The sequence below is a fragment of the Pan paniscus genome, chromosome 10 (assembly GCF_029289425.2).
Source record: "Pan paniscus chromosome 10, NHGRI_mPanPan1-v2.0_pri, whole genome shotgun sequence".
Lineage (NCBI taxonomy): Eukaryota > Metazoa > Chordata > Mammalia > Primates > Hominidae > Pan > Pan paniscus.
In genome coordinates this window covers 69112102-69137369 of record NC_073259.2, presented here as the reverse complement: position 1 = coordinate 69137369, position 25268 = coordinate 69112102, and the positions used below count along the sequence as shown (strand labels likewise).

Genomic DNA, 25268 nt, shown 5'->3' with positions numbered 1-25268 from the left:
TTCCCTTACTCTTTCATTCATTGATTCATTTCTCTTTCTCAGAAACGAAGGTGAATGACTTAGGGGAATTTAGCAAAAAATGCCTCCGTGGATTTAATTTAGTGTTGTGAAGATATATAGACTCTCACCCTGCTCTCTCCTGTGGTGTAAACTTAGCGGAAAGACCTAAAATCATGATTCCCTTTGACTTCATCATGGAGTTTCCCATCTGTTGTGATAGTGGATAAATTAACATTGACGTTGAGCCTGTGTGTACCATCAGAAGCACTGTGTGCTGCATGCCTCTCCTCCACGGTGTGTATTTGGCGAGGAGGAGTCTGATCTGTGTTTCATTTTGTCATCTCTGTGTTCTCTCCATTGGGCTGCGTGTGATTGTGTGCGTTGTTGGGATATCTGAAGATCGTAAACGAAGTGCCAGTGCACCCACCCTAGGTATTGTACCCCTGCATGCCAGCCTTCACCAGCACTGTGCTCCAAACCAATCTAATCCCTGCTCTTGGCATCTGTGATCTCTAGAAAGCGATCTGACAGCAATCAGAAAATGTAGCTCTCTATTCCGGAGTGTTCTTTCCACCTTCTGCTAAAAAGGACTCTGTAGAGGCTTCGCTTCCGAGCCTAAATGCTATTTTAACCAATACTAGTAACACTCACTGTGTGAATAGCTTTGAGAGGACCTAGATGTGTGCAGCATCCCTCAGAGTGCAGGGCAGGAATGTCCTGGCATTGTACATTGCAGCTCTTTCAGCCTTGAAGTGCATATTACCACACACTAACTCCCAGGTCCTTGCAGTCCGTTCTCCATGCTTACATTTCCCCCAGCCTCCAAAAAGAAATTTTTTTGGCCATATAGGGAGGTTTATAGAAGACATTGAATATTATAGTTTTAGGCTTACTTCTCTTAGGGGAACATTCTTCTGACGTTTTATTACTTTGAAGATGGAGATAATATTTAGTGATGACAGAAGCAACTTTACTTGATATCTGAGGCGTTACCCCCCAAAGTGATTTTAGAAGAGGGGCAGCTCAGTTTTCCTCTTTGTAAGGCAGGGGACAAATGGGGAAAAGAGTTCTCAAAATAAAAAAGAGAAATATGGTAGTTTTAAGACGAGGATAAGCTAGGCAGCATTTTCAGGGGCACCTGTACCCATCATGGTTGAAGGATTTGAATTGGGAAAGTTCCTTTGGGTTTTTCCAAAAGGTGTTGTTACCTTGTATAGATATCCACCTATCTATTCACATGGACCAGCAAACGGGACTTCTCTCTCTATCGATATAAATGTCTAGAATGAACACTGGATGCATAAAATAAACTGATCTGTTCAGACAACTATTTTCAATTAGTTTTTTTTTGCATCTTTCTTAGAAGAACTGTTTTGTTAATGCTAAGAGGTAAATGCTGCTTATTATAACCTATAATCACAGCTCTGCTTTGTAGAAAAATCAACTTTCTGCAACTCATAGATCTTGCTGAAACACTGTTCTTGTGATTTTAGTACAACTTTTACTTTCTTTTATAAAGTATAAAATCTCACACTGAAGACAACAGTAGCCCTTGTGTTTGCTAGTATGGGATTGTCCACTAAGGGACAGCTAAAAGAACTGAAATAGTTAATGCTTGGAGATCTGAGAGTGGCAACTGTGGATGTGATTCTTTTAAGGTAAAATCAACAGGCACTTACTTTATGTCAAAAGAAAAATTAGGCATATCCAGTTCATTCTTCTCTCAGTGCCTAGGATTTAATAGATTGGAATACATTTCAAAAATAAAGAATTGCTTGAACTGGGTAACTGATTTGATGTAAATGCCAAAGGAGAAGGAGTAAAAGGAAAATGACATAGAGTCTGAGCTAGAGTAACAGGGACAGTATTAATTAATATTAACCAAATATCAAATAAGAACATTTAAGAGACGAGGCCAGGCGCGGTGGCTCACGCCTGTAATCTCAGCACTTTGGGAGGCCGAGGTGGGTGGATCACGAGTTCAGGAGTTCAAGACCAGCCTGGCCAAGATGGTGAAACCCTGTCTCTACTAAAAATACAAAAATTAGCCAGGTGTGGTGGCGGGTGCCTGTAATCCCAGCTACCTGGGACACTGAGGCAGAGAATTGCTTGAACCCAGTAGGCGGAGGTTGCAGTAAGCCGAGATCATGCCACTGCACTCCAGCCTGGGAAACAGAGTGAGACTCTGTCTCAAAAAAAAAAAAAAAAAAAAAAAAACATTTAAGAGAGAAAAAGACTCTCGGGGAAATTGGATGAGTTTGTGAAGTCCCAGATGTCCCGACACACTGAATTGGGAATATCACAGGCGTTTAGATACAGAGCCTAGAGAGAGAGATTAGGCCCAGAGATTCTGATCCTCTAGAGGGCATTTAGAATATAATCTTAAAGTGGCATGGGGGAAGAAAAAAAAGCAGGGGTGCTACAGCAAAGACACTATCAGATGACAGATGTAGGAGAGTGGTCATGTCAAGAAGCGAAAGGAGATGATTTTGAAGGATGTAGCAGGTAATCAACAGTACCACGTGCTATGGAAAGATTGGGAATAATGCCATTATGAATTGAAATCACTCAAGGAAAGAATGTGGCAATCCTATCACACTCTTTTAATCTCCAAAGGGCTTGTAATTTTATTAAGTTTACACACAGTAAACTATGGAGCAGAATGTATATGTGTGTTCCATTTCTAATATTTACAAGGTGCTCTTTGTAAATCACTGATTATAGACCAACAGAAGAATTCTTAACAGTTCTAGAACCAAGAAGATTAACATCATGTTTATTCCATATTTTAAAATTCATTGTCTGCATTCTGCTCTTGGAGTAGCTGAAACAGAAAAAGAGACAGCAGAGCACCTAGATCTGGCTGGTGCTTCTCGGCCAAAAGATTCACAGAGGAACAGTCCCTTCCAGATACCGCCTCCATCTCCAGATTCCAAAAAGAAATCCAGAGGTATCATGAAACTCTTTGGAAAGTAAGTAAAGCAGTAAACAAGTGGAATGGGCCCTGTCTTACATGTTGCTTAAAAGTGGCTGGACATGGGTATGGACTTTGTAAGGCCTTTGTATTCCTCTTATGGAAGGAAGTTTGGATTGTGATGTGGGATTTATTAACTCATTGGGTCTTAGTTAAAGTTTAAATTTAAATGTCTATGTTAACAACACAAAGAGGATTAGTTCCAGTAGGTGCACTAGTTAAAAATGTTCTGATTAACAAGTCTAAGGCCTCCTCAGGTCTAATACTGGCCATGTGTGTTGTCTTCTTCAGACTTAGGAGAAGTCAATCAACTACATTCAACCCAGATGACATGTCTGAGCCTGAATTCAAAAGAGGAGGGACAAGGGCAACTGCGGGGCCCCGATTAGGTTGGTCTCGAGACTTGGGACAGTCTAACAGGTAAGAAGAGCCAACTGATAGACTTTTGCATCTCTACCAAGCATCATAGCCTCATGAGTCCTGCAGTATTAGTACTGTCATTGGGTTAAACAAAGTCATTGCTTAATGCTGTGCCTAATGAAAGGGGCCATCATCTTTAGAGCCGTGCAATTTGTCAATGGTTGATGAACATACAGAAGGTGAGGGCTGTGCGAACTAGGGGAGAGGCCAGAGCTAAAGTGTCAGCAGCATCTGTGTTAGAATGGCTCTCAGACTTAAATTTTACGTAGATGGTAATTACAAGTACTCTAAAGCATAACTTTGGAAAGATGGGATAGCATAGTGGTTAAGAGTATGTTCTAGAATCAGACCACTTGGATTTGCTTTCTGGCCTTACCACTTTCTACCAGCTGGGTGACCTTGAGCAACAACTTCCACACCCTGTGCCTCAGTCTTCTCATCATCATAATTAGTACCTACCCCAAAAGCTGACCATGAAGGTTAAATAAGTTAATATGTGTTAAATATTTGGCAGATAATAACTACTCAAGAAACATTAGTATGTAACAGAATCTATGAAAGCACTTAAAGACAAAAATGCTATCAGAATCCTTGTATTTATCAGGACTATATAATATTTTATCCATTAAGATTCTAAGAACTGCTCTGACACTCTTAACCAAAGTTTAGGGCTGGCTTAGAACTACTACATTGACTCACTGTGCATAAGAGGGTGGGGTTGGCAAACATAAAGTACAAGGCATTGATACCAAATCTTTTAACAGTATAATAGACTGACTAGAAACCCTTTACATATAGCCCCTCCCATACAGGTGGAACACTGGACATAGGTTACATCAAGGAGGAAACTCTCTTTGGCCTTCTTCAAATACCAAACAGTTTCATTTGCCATATGTTGTCTTTGAACACAGTAGAGCTCCTTGTACTATTTAAAAAAAACCATTCATCTTCTCCTCCACACCCTGCCCCCACCCCGGAACAAGAACACTATTTGTGTATCTAAGTAAAAGAAAACAGGAATTTTGCTTTGATTGTTTCCTACACTCAGTGACAACATATTGCCCTCTTCTCATTGGTTACCATATGGAAAGAAACCATAATTCTGCTAAAGTTAGTTCAAATTAGACTTAAGTTTCTTTCAGTCCAACTGAGTTTCCTGTTTGGGAATCCAATCTTCAAACAACATTGGTTGAAACTGATACAGTGACTTGTGTTTGTCCAATTTAGTCTTTTTCTGTAGCACTTGTTCTTGCTCTATCACATTAAATCTTTTGTGGTTTCATTTGAAATGAAGACAGTTGTCTTAGAAGATAACTTTCAACCAGTTGTTCCTCCAATGTATACTAAAAATTAAGCTTTTCATGGTCAAATGTGTATCACCAGGGAATTTCCATGTCTATTGAATGTATAGTTGTTTAAAACTAATGATAAGCCACAGGATTGGCTTTGGATTATTTTTCATGCAATTACTCATTTTCCTGTAGTGACTTGGATATGCCATTTGCCAAGTGGACCAAGGAGCAGGTTTGCAATTGGCTGATGGAACAGGGCTTGGGCTCGTACCTGAATTCTGGCAAGCACTGGATTGCATCTGGCCAAACGCTTTTGCAGGCGTCTCAACAAGATCTAGAGAAGGTGACTGCTTCTCTATTTTGTTCACACAATGGATACTGAGAAGAAAACAATATGAATGTAGGATTGTTTTATAGTCCAGAAAGGGCCATGAGTGAAGCCAGTAAAAACTCTGTAAACAAAAGTTTGGGTTTTCAATTGCTTCATGCTTATTTTTCCTGGTGGTCTTGGGAGGACCTGGTCTTGATGATTCCTTATGGAACACTTAAAGCCATTGGGCATTTTAATGAAAAAGAATTACATAAGCATAATTCGGTTCATATTTCTCGAAATCATTGTTTGGCTTTATCATTGGCCTGTTTTCTCAGTGTAAGATATGCAATTAACTTCACTTTGCAAAAGGAAAAAAAAAAGCACCCTACAATTTATGTCTAATTATTTAACATTTCTTCCAAATTATTTAATATTTTGTACAAAATAATAGTCAAATTCTTTTTATGCATGCTACAGTTCCTAGCTTACAAAGAAAATGAGTCACTAGGGAATGCCTAACACACCCCTAAGATAATTGTGGTGGTCTTGGCTTTTCAGGGACCTTTTGTTCAACAACACTTTACTAGCCCAAGTTGGGATTGTAATTCAGTATTGAATTGGGTCTTTAATGCTACCTTCATTTTGGAGAAATTTGCATCCTTTGCCAGTGGCACCCAGCCTATACAGATAGAATTATAAAGTCAATGTTTATTGTTTCAGGAACTTGGAATCAAGCATTCACTTCATCGAAAGAAACTCCAGCTAGCACTCCAAGCCCTGGGATCTGAAGAAGAAACCAATCATGGGAAGCTGGATTTCAACTGGGTCACTAGTAAGAAGTTTTTATTCTAACAAAATGAAATAATTATATACATAGTTGCTTTTTCTTTTTAATCACAAGAACAGATGTTTTGTGGCATGGTAGCAACACTGGCCTCTCTCTTTTAGGATGGTTGGATGACATTGGCCTCCCTCAATATAAGACCCAGTTTGATGAAGGACGGGTTGATGGTCGAATGCTACATTACATGACTGTTGTAAGTGACTCACTCCTGGGGTTTGGGGGAGGAAAACTTTTTTTCTCTGAAAAACACAGGAATTGAGTAAGCCAAACACAGTGTTTTCAGTGATTCCACCAGAGTTTGAAGCTGTTGCTTGAACTTGAGGAGAGTGGCAGGCATATTTCCCATGAGGCTGAAGTTGTAGCATTTGGTGATTGTGATTGAACAGGCTTGGGATAATTTGAAACCCCAATGTAAGCTAAGTGAAGCCTAATTTAAACTAAGCTCTCCAGAAGGTTGATTTTATATGTAATACATTCAACAATGTAAACACTGAAGTGTACACTTTGGAATGGGTACATTTTATGGTATGCAAATTATATCTCATAAAGATTTTTTTTGTATTATTTCTTTTGAGATGGAGTCTCGCTCTGTCACCCAGGCTGGAGTGCAATGACGCGATCTCAGCTCACTGTAACCTCTACCTCCCAGGTTCAAGCCATTCTCCTGCCTCAGCCTCCCGAGTAGCTGGGATTACAGGCTCACGCCACCATACCCAGCTAATTTTTTTGTATTTTTAGTAGAGACGGAGTTTCGCCATGTTGGCCAGCTGGTCTCAAACTCCTGACCTCAAGCGACCTGCCTGCCTCGGCCTCCCAAAGTGCTGGAATTATAGGCATGAGTCAACATGCCCAGCCTAAAGATATTTTTTAAATAGAATGTAGAATTTTTAAGCCCAAGCTATCTCTAAGTTATGGGTTTCTATGTGCAATGACCATTTGGAAGAGGCCACCCTTTTGACCTGACATCTTCAAGGACTTGTCTTCTCCTTTCCACTCTGGACAACTGTTACCTGAAACCCTATCACCTGTCTCACTTCAGCCTAGTTCTGCTACAGCAGGAGTTACTGGGGTTAAAGGAGGAGGGAGGAAGGCTAGACTTCCACTCTGGTTCCTTCATTATCGTACATTTCTAGCCCTCCAGCCAATGTGTAGGACTATTCCCTGCTTTACAGCAGTGGGAAAGATGGATTCCAGGAGAGCTATGTTTTAGGTTCGATACCACTGTTAATGTTCTACTTAAAATTCTCTTTATTTATTTATTTTTATTTTTATTTTTATTTTATTTTATTTTATTTTGAGACGGAGTCTCGCTCTGTCGCCCAGGCTGGAGTGCAGTGGTGCGATCTCGGCTCACTGCAACCTCCCTCTCCTGGGTTCACGCCATTCTCCCGCCTCAGCCTCCCGAGTAGCTGGGACTACAGGCACCTGCCACCATGCCTGGCTAATTTTTTGTATTTTTAATAGAGACGGGGTTTCACCATGTTAGCCAGGATGGTCTCGATCTCCTGACCTCGTTATCCACCCACCTCGGCCTCCCAAAGTGCTGGGATTACAGGCGTGAGCCACCGAGCCCGGCCGTGTTCTACTTAAAATTCTTTTATTTATTTATTTATTTTGGAGACAGAGTCTCACTCTGCTGCCCAGGCTGGAGCGCAGTGGCACAATCTCGGCTCACGGCAACCTCCACCTCCCAGGTTCAAGTGATTCTCCTGCCTCAGCCACCCGAGTAGCTGGGATTACAGGTGCACACCACTGCTCCTGGCTAATTTTTGTATTTTTGGCGGAGATGGAGTTTCGCCATGTTGGCCAGGCTGGTCTGGAACTTCTGACCTCAGGAGATCCACCTGCCTTGGCCTCCCAAAGTGCTGGGATTACAGGCGTGAGCCACTCACTGTGCCCGGCCTAAAATTCTTTTATTTAAACAGCTTTTTGTGAAGTAGGCTATAGACCTAACTACCCTAAGTGTAATCTTTTTCAAGTAAGTAGCAAGTTTTAAACAGCCAACTTAAGTAGGCATTTCTCAATATCAAAAAAATTTGGAGTTCAGTTCATGGATTTTTCTTCTCTATCATTGAACCCAAGCCCCTTACCTTGATGAGCACATCACGTAAACCTGCGTGAAATAATACTAATATGTGTAGTATGTTGCACATTTGCTATGTGTCAAACATCCTTTTAAGCATTTTGCTCATATTAATACTGAATTCTCAATAACCCTTTTAGTTAATATTACTAATGTTATTATAGTGTGTATAATATATATTAAAAAGTTTTTAAAACTTTTTATTTTAAAATAATTTTAGATTTACAGAGGAGTTGCCAAAGCTAGAATTCTGTATACCTTTCACTCAGCTTCCTCTAACGTTTACATCTTACGTAATCATGATTACATTCATCAAAATTAAGAAATTAACGTAGATGTTAATACAATCAACTAAACTGAAGACTATTCACATTTCACCAGTTTTTCCAGTAAGGTCCTCCTTCTGTTCCAGGATCTAATCTAGGACACTACATTAAAACACACATTTTGTGACTTACGACTTCTGGGGTCAAATTTTCCAGGGTCATTTACTCTTTTATAGCCATTTCACATACGCTGCTTGTGATTTTAAGCTTGAATTTATTCACATATATACTATATAATTATGTAATACTGTATATACATAGTATTATACACACATATGTAATACTGTAGATACATAGAGTATGTATATATATATATACACACATACACATATATGCATGTTTGTATATATGTGTGTGTGTATCCATATATACACACACACACACACTCTGTGTATCTATAGTATTATAATACTATTATTATCCCTACTTTTTTACATGTATAAAGGAAGGAATCGAGAGGTTGGGTAACTTGGTAACCAAGTTTCCACAGTTAGCAATAGAAAGTCATAGAGAGTTTGAACTCAGGCTGTTTCAAGATCCCTGCTTTTAATAGCTCACGATTATGACTAGAACACATTCAGTAAATATTTGCCTCCCTCTCTAAGTGTGAGTATGTTCCCCCTGAGAATGTGAACAAATTCAAGCTTAAAATCACAAGAAGCATCTGTGAAATGGCTATAAAAGAGTAAATGACCCTGGAAAATTTGACCCCAGAAATCCTAAGTCACAAAATATGTGTTTTAATGTGGATTAGATCCTGGAACAGAAGAAGGACCTTACTGGACAAACTGGTGAAATGTGAATAAAGTCTGCAATTTAGTCAATTGTACATTAATTTCTTAGTTTTGACGAATGTAATCACGATTATGTCAGATGTTAACATTAGAGGAAGCTGAGTGAAAGGTATACAAAATTCTATTCTATCTTTGGCAACTCCTCCACAAATTTAAAATTATTTTAAAATAAAAAGTTTTTTAAAAATTGGGAAGAAAATCACTCAGAAAGTCTGTTTTGATATAAAATAAAACTTTCTTTTTAAAATCCTTCGAAGTATAAAGAATTTCAAAAATAATTAACATTTTAATCACACTGTAAACATTGTGCATTCAGATATTTTTTTAAGCTGACAGACTAGTTAGATGAAAAGAGTCCAGACTGAAATGTTTGGAATGGGTGTCTCAATCCTAGATTAAAATAAGAACTCTTTCTAACATGTCTTAAGACACTACTTTTAAGGAATTACTCCAGAAAAACTTCAGGAAATAATTTTTGCCTGGTTAGTAGCCTCAAGGATTTAAACTGATTAGTATTTTTATTAAATATTTCTGTAGTAGATTACATTTTTAAATTTCTTTCATGAGAAGTGTTTTATCAGAAAGGTGTGTCTAAAATGGATGCTTTCCTTGTTTATTTTCTGGGTGTGTTTGGAAGTAGACTGGTGCTTATCTTCATACTGCCCCCAATATCACCTTCTGAAATAATTTGTTTTGGTGTGTTTGGTATATTTGAAAATATTCCCAAGAGCCACAGACTGGTGAAAATTCTTCCTTGAAGGGGTTGATTGGTAATATATATATGTGATACTTATAACTTCATTTTTCTTCTCTCCTTGACTCTGACCAAAACCTTTGCACTGATTGATATAGTTTTGCCAAAATTGTTCACAATGTCTGCTAGATAAACCATAATAATCTAGAGCTATTCAATAGCAGACAGGTCCTTACTAAAAAATAATTTAGAACTAGAGAATTATTAAGGTCAGGGAATAGTATAATAAGAGCACTGTTCTGATTTTCCCCAAAACTATGATGTGCCTTAGTTCAGAAAACCCAGCCTTGCTAGGAGCGGTGCCTCACGCCTGTAATCCCAGCCTTTTGGGAGGCTGAGGCCGGGGGACTGCTTGAGCCTAGGAGTTTGAGATAGCCTGGGCAGTATAGTGAGACCCTATCTCTCCAAAAAAAAAAGATGAAAAAAGAAAGCCAACTCTTGATCATGTTCACCAATGAGCATCATTTGCTCTTCACTATCTGCTGAAAGGAAACAGAGAGGGCAGTTTATCCAAAGCCTAAGTACTTTATCCACCGATAAAGTTCTCAAAACTAAAGAGGAAACAAATAAATTCCCTGTTTGTAGTATGTGCAGATCAAGTCAAAGCAGATCACCTTTTGTAGTGACCCAGCAAGTGCTTTTCTAACTGTGTTTTTCAGAGCCCTGGGGTTCTACAGATCTCAGAGCATCTGGAAGAGAGAGAAACAGGTGGAAGTCAGCTTCATTGGCAAAAAATACTAATCTGGGGTTTGGGGGAAGATTTTGTTCCAAATGGGAAAGTGTGTTCTGACAAGACCTTGGGGCATATTGGTTTGAGGGGCTCTTCTCCTTTTACTCCAGTTTTCTGAGATTCCCTAAGAAAGTCCTCCTGCTACAGGCCAGCACAGTGAGCTCCTCCTTTTGTTCTTTTTTGCAGGATGACTTACTGTCTCTGAAGGTTGTAAGTGTGCTACACCATCTCAGTATCAAAAGGGCCATCCAGGTCCTGAGGATCAATAACTTTGAACCAAACTGTCTACGGAGGCGGCCATCTGATGAGGTAGTGTTTTAAGATTGAGGTTTATAAGCATGCACTTCCCAGGCATGGGACTGTCCATGTGTCGAAACTAAGAGCCATTTTTCTTGGAGCCTGCAGGAAAAGCCTTAAAATCCAGCCTCATTTACTTCTTAGGCTTTTTCTGTATTCCTTCCTTTTCTCTCCATGATGGTTCCCCTTGTGTAACTAAAGCCAAGGGTTCTTTTTCAGTTATGCTTCTTCCTTTTCTTGGGTGTATTTTTTTTTCCTGACTCTCTAATCAACAGAGATAAATATCACTATGAAGACTTCCTTTTCTGGCCAAGTATAGTGGCCAATGCCTATAATCCCAGCACTTTGGGAGGCCAAGGCAGAAGAATCACTTGAGCCCAGGAGATCAAGACCAGCCTGGGCAACATAGGAAGACCCTGTCTCTACAAAAATAATAATAAATTAGCCAGGCATGGTGGGTGCACGCTGGTGGTCCCAGCTACTCAGGAGGCTGAGGTAGGAGAATCCGTCTGAGCCTGGGAGATGGAGGCTGCAGTGAGCCCTGATTATACCACTGCAACGCCAGCCTGGGTAAGAGAATTAGACCCTGTCTTAAAAAAAAAAAAAAGACTTCCTTTCCTAAAGCAATGCTTTATTAGTATATAAGAAAGCTTGAAACTCAAACTATGACAGAAATTCTTTAAAAGAGAATTTTTCCCTTTCTTTTTGCATTTAGTGGGATGTTGAGTAACTGTACTCCATGGAGCAGACTTTTTAGACAGAAAATGCAATTTAATATTTAGGATCCTGGTTGTGTGTTCCCATAGAATACCATTGCCCCATCAGAAGTTCAGAAGTGGACTAACCATCGAGTGATGGAGTGGCTGCGCTCCGTGGACTTGGCAGAATATGCGCCCAATCTCAGAGGCAGTGGTGTCCATGGTGGGCTCATGGTAAAGCTCTGATTTAATTTAAAATTGACTTACTTTGCTTCCTTTAGTCTAGTCAGTAGGATATTATCAATTTTTGCTTATCATAATGCTAAAGTCATCTGACTCAACCCTCCTGCCCTATTTCTAGTAAACCTTTACTTTCAGAGTATTTGTATTGATATCTTATAACTCTAGATTGAATTTAAAGCCAGTTCTCTTTTATTGTCCTCTTTCATGTTGAATAACATGTAGCTGCTTTCTCTCATATCATCATGTTTGAAAATCCCTGCAAGGATGCAGATTGTATTTCTGCATGTTGATGTTGCTTAAGGAGGTGGCTCCCACAGACAGCACCCTAGAGAGGCAGAGCACTGATATTGGGATGCCTGAAGCCTGGATTTCAGGACCAGCTCTATCACTCACTAACTTGGGAGAAATGGAGAAAAGATATGTAAATTAAAGATCAAAGTCCATATTGTGTCTACCTCACCGGGCTGTTGAGAGGATCATTGGAGATAACCTAAGAGAAAGCTTTGCAAATTATAAAGCACAATACAAACATGTATGATTTGTGGTGACTTTTGACAAGCTTTTTTTTTTTCTTTAAACAGGTTCTAGAGCCTCGTTTTAATGTAGAAACAATGGCTCAGTTATTGAACATCCCACCCAATAAGACTTTGCTGCGAAGACATTTGGCCACTCATTTCAACCTTCTGATTGGGGCTGAGGCACAGCACCAGAAGCGAGATGCCATGGAGCTGCCAGATTATGTACTTCTAACAGCTACTGCCAAAGTGAAGGTTGGTTCAGGCTCATACGGTTTAATAATTGCTTGGCGCAAAGGCAACGTTTTGTCGGTTACCTGGTTATTCTGTTTTCTGGGGTTTACTAAATTTTGTGGGTGGGTTCCTTAGCAGCAGATGCAGGAATCCTCAGCGCTTAGTTGTCTTGGGAGAAAGATGTTGGCCAATAGACAGTTGACAGATAGAGAGCTTTATTGAAGGGAAATAGGGAGCAAAGAGCTTATTGTAAGAATAAAAAAAAAGAAGAAGAAGAAGTACAGGGGCTGATCCTGCAGGGAAAACAGCAGGGTCGCAGTAACAATGTTTATTTAAAGGGACAGTACACTCCAAAAACCGAGGCACAGCGGGCTGCTGAAAGAGAATGAGCCCAAGAGTTCTGCGTTGGGTTTTTATGATGTCCAGTTTTTTCTTGAAGCTCTCACCACTGTGTTAAGTCTCTGCCTTTTTTATCTCGTTTTCCCGCTCCTGCCTTAAGTCCTTGCCTTCTCCCTGCCTAGTTCCCAACCCAGGCTTGTGGGACCCTCCCTTAACTATAGTTGGTGCGCATGCGTGGGCCGGGTGTTGGCTGCACTTCTACCTAAAGGCTGCATTGCTCATTCCCGCCGCCCCAGGAGGGTTGTATACCAGTCAAATCTATACGTACTGTACCTGCGTTTCTCTTAGGAATTCTCCTTTACCCTCTTCCCCTCTTTATCAGCATGCAGCTAGCTACATTCTGGCAGGTGATCTGCAGAGTGAGTGATTACTGGGCGTCTTAAGGGGCGTTCCTTTCTGCATAGGTATTTCCCCTCTCTGCTCAAATGGAGCATGCATGTTTTGGGTGGTTTCTGGGGTGCGAGATTTTCCAGACCTCTCTTTTCGCAGGGGCTTCCCCTCATGTCTAGCTATCTGCCCACTCTAACAAGTTGAAGGAACAGTTGACCCCTGAAGAACATGAGTTTGAATTACACAGGTCCACTCCTACTCGGATTTTTTTTTTTTCAAGCAAATGTGGAGGGATGCAAACCCCACATATAGGGAGGCCCAACTTTTTAGGTACACGGGTACTGCTGGACTTGAGTATGTACGGATTTTGGTATACATGGGGGTCTTGGAACTAATGCTCTGTGTATACTGAGGGACAACTGAGTATATATCTTTTAAAAGTATAATAATTAAGAGAATGCACCCAGATAGCTCAGTCAGTAGAGCATCAGACTTTTAATCTGAGGGTCCAAGGTTCATGTCCCTTTTTGGGTGTTCCCTCTTAGGTGGGCATGGTGGCTCATGCCTGTAGTCCCAGTGCATTGGGAGGCCAAGGCAGGAGGATCACCTGAGTCCAGTAGTTCAAGGCTGCAATGAGCTCTGGTTGAGCTATGAGCATGCCACTGCACTCCAGCCTGGACAACAGAGCAAGATTCTGCCTCTAAAAAAATAATAATGAACAGCATAATATTGGCTTCCATAATCCATATATTGGCAATGCAGACAGCCCATAACTTGGGTCCAAATATTGATTGCAGTTGTTCTGTTTTTGTAAATCAAGTACAGAAGAGAGATTTCTCTTGTACAGATTTAGCTTCTCTGGCTTATGATTGACCAGCCTCGTAAATAGGAAAATACACTTTAAAAATGACTGAAGGTGGGCCAGAAGAGAATGGGTATTTCCTAATTTACCTGGATTTATGGATCATACCAAATTCAGATTACTTTTTCTTCTTTAAAATTAATCCTAGATTAACTCTTCTAAATATGTTATCTCAACCAACTTGATGGGTTACTGGGTCCTCCAGAAATTTGTGCCAAAGTTCTTTTTAATTTTTTTTTACCCACTCTATCTGCCTGAGTATCCAGTGACCAACCCAGTGACCATCATGGAGTTTCTCTTCTAAATATCACTGATGTTTCCTCTCCAAAAAATTCTTTTAGCAGTCACCAGTCCTGTTATGGAAGCAGAATAGGCATACAAGATAATTATAGCCTCACCCAAAGAAAAAATATAGTGAAGTCTATTCTATTTTGCTACTCTTAGATTGAAAAACCTTACAAAATTGGATTCAGCTGTGAGAAATCTCATTGCATTAAGTCCTGTCTAATCAAAACTATGAAGCCAGGTGCAGCGGCTTGTGCCTGTAGTTTCAGCTACTCCGGAGGCTGAGGCAGGAGGATCCCTTGAGCCCAGGAGTCTGAGGCCAGCCTGGGCAACATAGCAAGATTCTGTCCCTAAAAATAATAGTAATGATGTAATCAAATTATTCTTGCCATATTTTGTTTATCACGGTGACTATTCAGCTATTTGGCATGAATAAGAAGAATAAGATTAATTTCCTGAGATTCATAACAAGGGTCATTTATCATTGCATCATTTATATGCCTAGGATGCCCTTTCATTTTTATCCAAATTTAAACATCCAGCTACTTTTCTCTCTACCATGGGGTAAATAATTAAATTATACATATAGGAGGGAGGGGGCAACGCAAAAAAAAATTACATGTTATCAGGCCTTGATTATATGAATTTTATCAAATCCTTTGGATGTTTTTGTTTGCTTTTCTTTTAAAGCCAAAGAAACTTGCCTTTAGCAATTTTGGGAATTTGAGAAAGAAGAAACAGGAAGATGGTGAAGAATATGTTTGTCCAATGGAATTGGGACAGGCATCAGGAAGTGCATCTAAGAAAGGATTTAAACCTGGTTTGGATATGCGCCTGTATGAGGAAGATGATTTGGACCGGTTAGAGCAGGTAAATCCAACACTATATAACTTTTTGCAAGTTCTTCCATCATTCAGACACTAAATGGGAACTTTGTATACTGTGTCTGATCGAGGACATTTTCTTCAAATAACTAAAAATACAGATTATAATAGTGAACACTTAGAGATCACTTATATCTTCCAGGTACCATCCTAAGCACTTAATGCATACTATGTTTATGGTAACCTTAAGACATGGAGAGCATTGTTATTCTCATTTTGGAGATAAGGAAACGGAGTCACAGAGAGCTAAGTAACTTGCCCAAGGTCCCCAACCTGTCTCTTTGGCTCCAAAGCCTGTGATATTTACCAGTATTTTGCCATCTCTGTATTAAAACATGTTAGGAATGGACAGGTTATTCTACCTAGCCTTTTCAGATTAAAGTCGTAGGACCGCATATTTCCCCTCTAATCAACAATGCTTTGCTACTATTAGCAAAGGCATTAGACTAGCTGTGTCAGTAAAGTGTCTCTTCTAATTTTTCACTTCCGGTTGCAGTGGTGAAAGGAGATTATCACCAGAAGTGTTCTGTTGCTCCTACCCCATTCAGTGCTATTTGCATTATTTCTTCTTAGACTTTTGTTCCTCCTGCTGCACTTTCCCTGAAATTGTGAAAACACTTATGTCATGTTATGGTTTGTTCTTTGCAGATGGAAGATTCAGAAGGGACAGTGAGACAGATAGGTGCATTCTCTGAAGGCATCAACAATCTGACGGTGAGTTTGTGAAATGAATTGAAAATGTTATTCTATAAATGTCTTTTACAACAACCCCAAAGGACCACATGTCTCTTGGAGAATGTGTAGTTCTGAGCTCTTGGCTCTCAGTGTGACTCCCTGTCTCCTTGTTTTCCAGCACATGTTAAAAGAAGATGACATGTTTAAAGATTTTGCTGCCCGTTCCCCCAGTGCCAGCATTACAGATGAAGACTCAAACGTTTGACCGTAGCACCTGGATGAACATTAGGAGTGCTTAGTCTTTTTTCTACTTGCTTTTCCAAACACTCACAGTATATACAACAGGCAGCGGATTGTCTATTGTTTGTTGTTCCAACTTCTGCTGTCGAGAAGTTTAAACAGAAAGCAGGAGTAATGTGCCGATTCTGAAGTTGCCACAAAAAATAAGACACTGGTGAATGAGAGTATAATTGTTTTTCTTCTATTTAATGTAAAAATCTGTGATATATTATATTTAAAGTGTTGCATTTAAGATGAGTATTTTACCAGAGTGTTTCCATTCATATCCGCGGTATGGAGGATTTGAGGAACAGTAACCAGGATGTGAATGATTTTGTTACATCGGTGTTCACTGTAGCTACCTAAGTAGGACATTATATGATTTCAGAATCAATATGTGGAACTCCTTTAAGCATTCAGTGTGCCCACTAAATGCCAGCCACACCTCCACTTGCCTCTTATTGTCTTATTTTTATATATTTTTCTAAATATATGTATATATACAGTACATAGAAAATAGAACTTTTATTTTGTGACCTAAGGACGATGGTGAAAAGATCACGTTTTCAAAACAATCTGGTGATCAGAATGTTCATATACCAGCTGGTTTCTGAAGAGGTCAGAATGATCTTTCTCCATACTGACTTTTAACAATGTTGATCATTGAGGCTAAATTAATATATATGAAATATTCCTTTTTGATGACACCACAAAATTGTTGAACAGTTTAAGAATTTCAACCTTAATCTTGGATCCCTTTACCTCATATGGAAGAACTTGAGGGACATTAGTATACTTTTTTTTAAGATGGAGTCTCGCTCTGTCGCCCAGGTTGGAGTGCCATGGCATGATCTTGGCTCACTGCAACCTCCACCTCCTGGGTTCAAGCCATTCTTCTGCTTCAGACCCAAGTATGTGGGACTCCAGGCATGCACCACCATGCCTGGCTAATTTTTGCATTTTTAGTAGAGATGGGGTTTCACCATATTGGCCAGGCTGGGACTCGAACTCCTGACCTTGTGATCTGCCCGCCTCAGCCTCCCAAAGTACTGGGATTACAGGCATGAGCCACCATGCCCAGCCTGTTATTTTTTTTTTTATTATTATTTTTTAGTGACAGAGTCTCATTCTGTTGCCCATGCTGGAGTGCAGTGGCGTGATCATAGCTCACTGCAGCCTTGAATTCCTAGGCTCCAGTGATCCTCTCACCTCAGCTTCCCTAATAGCTAGGATTACAGGTGTGTGGCCTCCCACCCCACCCCACCCTTCACACCTGGCTGATTTTTCAAAAAGTTTTTTTGTAGAAACAGGGTCTCACCATGTTGTCCAGCCTGGTCTCAAACTCCTGTCCTCAAGTGATCCTCCCGCCTCAGCCTTTCAAAGTGCTGGGATTACAGGTGTGAGCCACTCTGCCTGGCCTACCACTAACTTGAATACATTCAGAATCACCTCCTCTCCCCAAAATTTGTAGAAATAGTTTTTGAGGAAGCCAAAAGCAAAGCAGAAACCTTTACAGTATTGTTTCTTTTCTCTTCGTTAACTATGTCATTACAGCAAAATACTAGCAGTCTGCCTAAACATGTTCATTGTACATTTCTCAGGCTATCAATGAATGGAGGTTTTTCAAAAGTTGAATATTTGTCTGAACATTTTATTTCAAAGTTCAAAAAAACAGAGGCTGCAAAATTCGCTTTATAATGGCTATTTTGTGACGATAAGATGTAGTTCATGTTTTTCTGTAGCACTGGGCCCAAATATTCTTTGTAAAGAAAATCGCTGCAGCAAAAACTGTTACTGTGTTTATTATATTTGTAGAAGTGTTAGAAAAATATTCTATTTTTTATTCAGTGCTACGTAATTACCCATGGTAGCCAACCCTACAAAAGACAAGTTTTCACAAATTGAGGTGGAGGTGGGCGGTTCAGTATCTGCCACTGGACTTGATTATAAACCATATTTGAATATCAGTGGTATTATCTTTTAAGTTGTCAGCAAGTTACCAAGGTATTCATTAAAGAACTTGTAATATCAAATTACTATTTATTCATAACAATTGATTTGATGCTAATAATAATTTTCTTTAAACTCTACCATTCATTATGTGGTAACTGTATTGAACTTACTTTATTTGGATTTTATTTTAATGTGACTAGATGTCACCACTTCAGAAAATCAATTTGTTCTTAGAACCTGGTTGAAAATACCAGGAAACTGTTACAGATGCCAAATTTTTTTTTTTTTTTTGGGACGGAGTCTTGCTTTGTTGCCCAGGCTGGAGTGCAGTGGCACAATCTCAGCTCACTGCAAGCTCCACCTCCTGGGTTCACGCCATTCTCCCACCTCAGCTTCCCAAGGAGCTGGGACTACAGGTACCTGCCACCACGCCTGGCTAATTTTGTTTTTGTATTTTTAGTAGAAACGGGGTTTCACCGTGTTAGCCAGGAAGGTCTCAATCTCCTGACCTCGTGAATCGCCCGCCTCGGTCTCCCAAACTGCTGGGATTACAGGCGTGAGCCACCATGCCCGGCCCAAATATTTTTTATTCAGGATGGTATAACCTAACTGATAATATGTAATAAGGTTAAATTTTTTTATGACGTATTTTATTTACAAATATCATACACTGCTGGTGTTACCATGTGAAAGGAAATAAAGTCAATTGATAATTGCCTCATTTTTATTGCCCTTATTTCATTTTCCGTTGTTCATAGTAACAGGCTTTGTTTCTGATATAGAAAATAACACAATCTCTTTATAAACTGCCATAAATTTGTTCGAATGGAGTTTATAACGTGTATCAACAGATAGGAATTTGAGGCCTTTGTTTGAGAAGCTTCTGTAGGAAAAGAAGCAACTGAGCTGGGGAATGAAGAATCATGGCAGAAGGTAAAAGAAACAAAAACAAACAAAAAAAGAAAATAGGAAAAGCAAATGGAAATGACTCACCTACAGACTGGAAGAAGTTAGTTGTAGAAAGAGGTGCATGGATATTTAAAAAACTAACATAGGGCTGGGTGCAGTGGCTCATGCCTATAATCCCAGCACTTTGGGAGGCCGAGGCAGGAGGATTGCTTGAGCCTAGGAGATTGAGACCAGCCTGGACAACATGGTGAAACCCCACCTCTACAAAAAATACACAAAAATTAGCCAGGTGTGGTGGTATACACTTGTAGCCCCAGCTACTCAAGAGGCTGAGGTGAGAAGATCACCTGAGCCCAGGGAGGTTGAAGCTGCAGTGAGCCATGATTGCGCCACTGCACTCCAGCCTGGGTAGCAGAGTGAGACCCTGTCTCAGAAAACAAAAACAAAAAGAACTAACGTGCTATTTTTACTTCAACTAAAACTTGGAAAGAGGAAACATGCTGGAAGAGATTACCAAAGATTAAAAGTAGAGTGAATATAACCTAGATAGAACAGATGTTTTGTGTGAAATTTAGTATCTTTAACTTAATAAACCAGCAGGAACTGTATGAACACAACACACCCAACTGATAAACAGAGAGAACTAACATGTTTATTTAGCTGTATGTATATATGCTTAACTACACCCGAGGAAGCTGTAGAGTTAGAAAAATAGCAACCATTAACAGATGTGGCCTCCTTGCAGAACTTTTACTTTGAAAAAGAAGTACGTCTGAACCAGATTCACATGTTTGATATTTGGATGCAGAGAAAATGGGGCAGAAAGCATCGCAACAGTTGGCTCTGAAGGACAGCAAAGAGGTGCCCGTCGTCTGTGAGGTGGTCGGTGAAGCTATAGTCCATGCAGCTCAGAAACTGAAGGAGTACCTTGGATTTGAATATCCTCCAAGTAAACTCTGCCCAGCTGCAAATACTCTGAATGAGATCTTCTTAATCCATTTCATCACTTTCTGCCAAGAAAAGGGAGTTGATGAGTGGCTGACCACCACCAAGATGACCAAGCACCAAGCCTTCCTGTTTGGTGCAGACTGGATTTGGACCTTTTGGGGATCCGACAAGCAAATAAAGCTTCAGCTCGCAGTACAGACTCTGCAGATGTCTTCACCTCCTCCTGTGGAATCTAAGCCTTGTGACCTTTCCAATCCAGAATCAAGGGTAGAGGAATCTTCCTGGAAGAAAAGTAGATTTGATAAGCTGGAAGAATTCTGTAACTTAATAGGAGAGGATTGCCTGGGTCTGTTTATCATCTTTGGTATGCCAGGAAAGCCTAAAGACATCAGGGGAGTTGTCCTGGACAGTGTCAAAAGTCAGATGGTGAGGAGCCATCTGCCAGGAGGGAAGGCTGTGGCTCAGTTTGTCCTGGAAACTGAAGATTGTGTGTTCATCAAAGAGCTGCTCAGAAATTGTCTGAGTAAGAAAGACGGGCTGAGAGAGGTGGGCAAGGTTTATATCAGCATTCTCTGACTTGGATATGTATTATGTGACTGGCCTGTAAGAGGAAAAGAAAAAAAGATTCTAATAAGCAAGCTCACCTATTTGCATCATTCCAGCATGGGATTTTTTTTCATTTGTTTTCCCATTGATTGAAAATGATTACTGGGATCAAAGTACATTCATGTTGCAATTACAGAGAGAGAGAGAGAGAAAAAGAAAACCCTGGCTCTGCCTATGATTTAAAAACAGGAAAAGTTATAATTTAGTTTAATATTTCATTCACTTATTCAATAATAAAAATGGAAGAGAGATAATAAAGTTACATTTAAAGTTTGATTTGGAAAAAAAGTGTCTGTTTGAAATAATAAGTCTAGCACTCAAAAGTATAAAATGTGTTTTTGCATCTGTTGGTGGGAGATGGGTAGGATAAAGTACTGGGTAAGGCTACAGAGCAGGTTTAATTACATTTGTAATGCCAGTTGCAAGCCAGGCACAGTGGCTTACGCCTATGGTCTCAGCTACTCAGGAGGCTGAGGTGGGAGGATCGCTTGAGCCCAGGAGTTTAAGGCTACAGTGAGCTGTGATTGCACCACTGTGCTCTAGCCTGGGCAACAGAGTGAATCCTCATCTTTAAAAAAAAAAAAAAATAGTTTGGGTTCAGGACTCCTGCACAAAACTCACAGCGTTCTTTTCCTCTAACACTTACCTTATTTTGTCTTCTCCCTAGCTGCTGTCTCTGCACTGAGAGGACTTTGATGGGATTTACTTTGAGATTCACTTTAGTGTTAGCTCTGCCTATGATTTAAAAACAGTGACCTATAAAACTATTCCTTTTAATAATACTTGTTTAGCCTTTGCAGTAAGGAAGGTGTATTCACATATAATAACCATTTTTACTTAAAAGCCAGTGTGGAATTATAACAGTACAAAGAGGAATCACCATTATTTATTGCACTTGTAAGTCAAGTCAGATGCTTTACATATATTAGCGTGATTTGCATGTGTCTTCCATGACTCTAAGAGGTTTCTATTTGCCAAATCAAAGAGGCTAGATAACTCATAAATCTATTAAGTGGCTTGTAACAAAAAAGTAAAGTCTGCCCAGTTACAAAGCCCATATTCTACAGTTGTGTAAAGAAAATTCCCTGTAAGCCTATAAATTAGGTTAAGTAAAAATCAATTTAAAAAAAAGAAGAAGAAAAGAAAATTCTTTGGCCAGGAAGAGTAGCTGTGATCCCAACACTTTGGGAGTCTGAGGCAGGAGGATTGCTTGAGCCCAGGAATTCAAGACCAGCCTGGGCAACGTGGTGAAACCCCATCTCTACAAAAAATACAAAAAGTCATGGTGATGTGTGCCTGTAGTCCCAGCTACTTGGGAGGCTGAGGTAGGGGGATTGCTTGGGTCCAGGAGGTCAAGGTTGCAGTGAGTCGTGATCGTGCCACTGCACTCCAGCCTAGGCAACAGAGCAAGACCCCATCTCAATAAATACATAAAAAGAAAATTCTCTGATTTTAAACTACTGGAATTGCTGAGACAACAAAGGTGTTCACCTGCAAAAATGCTAGCTGGTTACTGTTGCTCATTTTTCCTCCATTTCCTGGCCTTAATCTGTGGCTACTTTTCCTGTTGTTGAACCACCTGTTCACTGATACGCAGCCATTAGAAACATGGGCTGAATCCTTTCAACTGCATCCAACCTCTTAAAATCATTTCTGTTTCTGACAGTCTTCTTATGGCCTTGGCCTTTTCTGTGTTTTGGAATTTAGGGCATGTTCCTGTGAGGCTGAATTAAGACATATGAGTGCAATGTGGCGTCATGCAGGTATTCCATAGTAAGAAATACATTTGTTGCTGTGATCTGTATAACTGAAGCATGTTGCAGTGCACTCTGATAGTTTGTCCTACATCGGTTTGTAAAATGCTGACTGCAAGCCACCAAATTGATATCATGACCAGCAATAGGCCACAATGCAGAGTCGTAAAAACTTTATCATGGTAGGAGTGAGAGCTTTCGAGTTTAGTTGAGGACAAACCTGCTTAAAATCCCAGCTCTTTTATTTACACTTATCCAACCAAACCTCTGTGCTGGTTATTCTCACTTCAACCTCCACATCTACTCCCCACCTTGTCTGCTTTCTTCTGGGCTCTAACTGCATCACTCTGGCTTCCATCCAGTGGAGAGCACGAGATCAGAAAGGGGACAGGTCTGGAATGTATTAGCCCAACTTTCCCTGCCTCACTATGACGCTTGGTTCCAGACAGCTCCTGTCCAGCTGGCCCTTCTCTGAGACTCCAGCTCCCTCCCCTTCCCCTCTCAGGCCATTGTCCCTTCCAGGGTGCTTCATCATTCTTTGTTAGTTCCTTGCACCCTGCCCCCACCCTGTAGATGTACTTTTTCCTTAGGTAGACTTGAGGGTGCCATTTGATTTCTTCTGCAGCCCTAATGCCTCCTGATTTTCCTATCTAAAAACCGGAGATGACAATACCCACCTCATAGAACTGCTATTCGTTATAGAATTAAGAATAGTCAGCCAAGCACGGTGGCTCACACCTGTAATCCCGGCACTTTGGGAGGCTGAGGCAGGCAGATCACGAGGTCAGGAGTTCAAGACCAACCTGACCAACATGGTGAAACCCCATCTCTACTAAAAATACAAAAATTAGCCGTGGCACATGCCTGTAATCCCAGCTACTCAGGAGGCTGAGGCAGGAGAATCACTTGAACCTGGGAAGTGGAGGTTGGAGTGAGCTAAGATGGCGCCACAGCACTCCAGCCTGGGTGACAAAGAGAGACTCCGTCTCAAAAAAAAAAAAAAAAAAAAAATTAAAAGTACTTGGTACAATAATCCAAATCCACTCTTTGATTCTTTATCCAGCCCAGTAAACAGGATCCACAGTGAATCTAAAGGCGTGTCACTAACTTCAATCTAGATTTAGGCTTAAGTGCATGCCCTGTTTTCTTTCCATTGAGCCTGGTGTCCTTCAAACTAAAATACACCTTGCAACATTGGGGAACACTAACCCCCAAATCCCTTCTCTTCAACTTTATCTCCCAAAGAAGTCCTGGGGGAAAGTGAGGAAGGGAGCATTCATAATCCCCATGATGCCTGCAGCTTCAGGAAAGAAGAAAGTGATGTATATTCTCTTCAGCCTCAAGAAATGGCTTTGTTTTCCCTCTTATCAATGTTTATTCACCCCCATAGCCCTCTCCTTGAGGAACCTGGAATAGGAAGAACATATCTGTGGCCTTGTAGTTGTCCTTCATTAGAAACTGGCATGAAAGAGTGTTTAATAAAATGGAGTATTGATAAACACAATTACTTGTCAATTAAAAAGGACTTTTTTAAAAGAAGGTGAGTATTGGCAGAGACGTCTGTTTCTTCTTTTTGGTAGTGAAGTCTCCAATAGCATAGAGTCAAGCTCAGCTTTTGCAATTTGGGTTAATATGTTGCCAAAAAAAAAAAGGCTTAAAAGTGTAAATGGAAGATAGATTCATTCAAACATAATTGCTGAGTGCCTATTACATGTTGGGCTTGTTCTGTGCCCTGCCAATCTAGCAGTACAAAGAACAAAGTTCCTAGTCTCAGGGAGTTTCTATCTTAATGGTGGAAGACAGACAAACACGTGCAGATGTTTAAATGCATATTTTCAAAACATCTCACGCCTGTAGTAATCCCAGCACTTTGGGAGGCTGAGGCCGGCGGATCACTTGAGTTCAGGAATTTGGAACCAGCCTGGGCAACATGATGAAACCCTGTCTCTACTAAAAATACAAAAATTAGCCTGGTGTGGTGGTGTGTGCCTGTAGTCCCAGCTACTTGGGAGGCTGAGGTGGGAAGATCGCTTGAGCCCAGGAGGAGGAGGTTACAGTGAGCCCAGAACCAGCCACTGCACTCCAGCCTGGGCAACAGTGAGACCCTGTCTCAAATAATAATCAATTTTAAATTACATCATGAGTAATGTAAAGAAAAAGCATGATCAGGGAATAAAGAATGTTAGGAGGTGCTATTTTATATTGGGTGGTGAAGGAAGGCCTCAGTGAGGAGGGGGCAATTAGCTAGAAATCTGAAGGAAGACACTGAGCAGCAGTGCAGACATTTGGGAAAGGGTGTTCTAGGCACAAAGAACTGCAAATGCAAAGGACCTGGAATGGGAGTAGATGTGAATGTGGATAGCAAAGGAGGCTGACGTGGACGGAGCAGAGTGAGCTGGAGGCGAGAGGTGGGAGATGAGTTTGCAGAAGTAGCCAGCAAACTGATCAAGCTGGTCAAACTTGTAAGCTGAAGTAAGGACTCAACTATTCTGAGTGATGGGGGAGAGAAATGTCTTGACTGACCTGTACGTTAAAAGCCTCACTTGAAGCCAGGCATGGTGGCTCACACCTGTAATCCCAGCACTTTGGGAGGCCAAGGTGGGTGAATCACTTGAGGCCAGGAATTCAAGACCAGCCTGGCCAACATGGTGAAACCCCGTCTCTACTAAAAACATAAAAATTAGCCTGGCATGGTGGCACATGCTTGTAATTTCAGCTACTCAGGAGACTGAGGCAGGAGAATCGCTTAAACCCAGGAGGCGGAGGTTGCAGTGAGCCGAGATCGTGCCTCTGCACTCCAGCCTGGGTGACAGAGCAAGACTCTGTCTCAAATAAACAAACAAACCCTCACTTGATTACTGGGGGGA

At 40.6% G+C, this 25268-nt stretch overlaps 2 protein-coding genes across 25 annotated transcripts in view; both read left to right on the top strand.

Moving 5' to 3' along the window:
* PPFIBP1 (PPFIA binding protein 1) overlaps positions 1-18905 on the top strand; it is a 171995-nt gene extending 153090 nt beyond the window's left edge. For 13 of the 24 annotated variants that reach the window (XM_008954286.5, XM_003828844.5, XM_055095807.2 and 10 more), the window contains 12 exons: positions 400-432; positions 2825-2972; positions 3266-3394; positions 4879-5029; positions 5720-5831; positions 5948-6036; positions 10717-10839; positions 11634-11759; positions 12350-12538; positions 15084-15263; positions 15926-15991; positions 16131-18905. In XM_008954286.5, coding sequence (XP_008952534.2) covers positions 400-432; positions 2825-2972; positions 3266-3394; positions 4879-5029; positions 5720-5831; positions 5948-6036; positions 10717-10839; positions 11634-11759; positions 12350-12538; positions 15084-15263; positions 15926-15991; positions 16131-16217 — 1433 coding nt within the window. In that variant the 3' untranslated portion in view covers positions 16218-18905. The remainder of the gene's footprint in view (positions 1-399; positions 433-2824; positions 2973-3265; positions 3395-4878; positions 5030-5719; positions 5832-5947; positions 6037-10716; positions 10840-11633; positions 11760-12349; positions 12539-15083; positions 15264-15925; positions 15992-16130) is intronic. The other 11 variants (XM_003828845.5, XM_055095808.2, XM_055095806.2 and 8 more) reach the window with 1 other exon arrangement.
* Positions 18906-19112: 207 nt separating this feature from the next.
* Positions 19113-23905, top strand: REP15 (RAB15 effector protein). The gene has a single exon (XM_003828843.5). The coding sequence runs from the start codon at positions 19907-19909 to the stop codon at positions 20615-20617; it is 711 nt and encodes a 236-aa protein (XP_003828891.1). The 5' UTR covers positions 19113-19906; the 3' UTR covers positions 20618-23905.
* Positions 23906-25268: the final 1363 nt, after the last annotated feature.

Bases quoted from the DNA above. Each gene is read 5' to 3' on its own strand.
- REP15 (XM_003828843.5), top strand. From the start codon at position 19,907: ATGGGGCAGAAAGCATCGCAACAGTTGGCTCTGAAGGACAGCAAAGAG.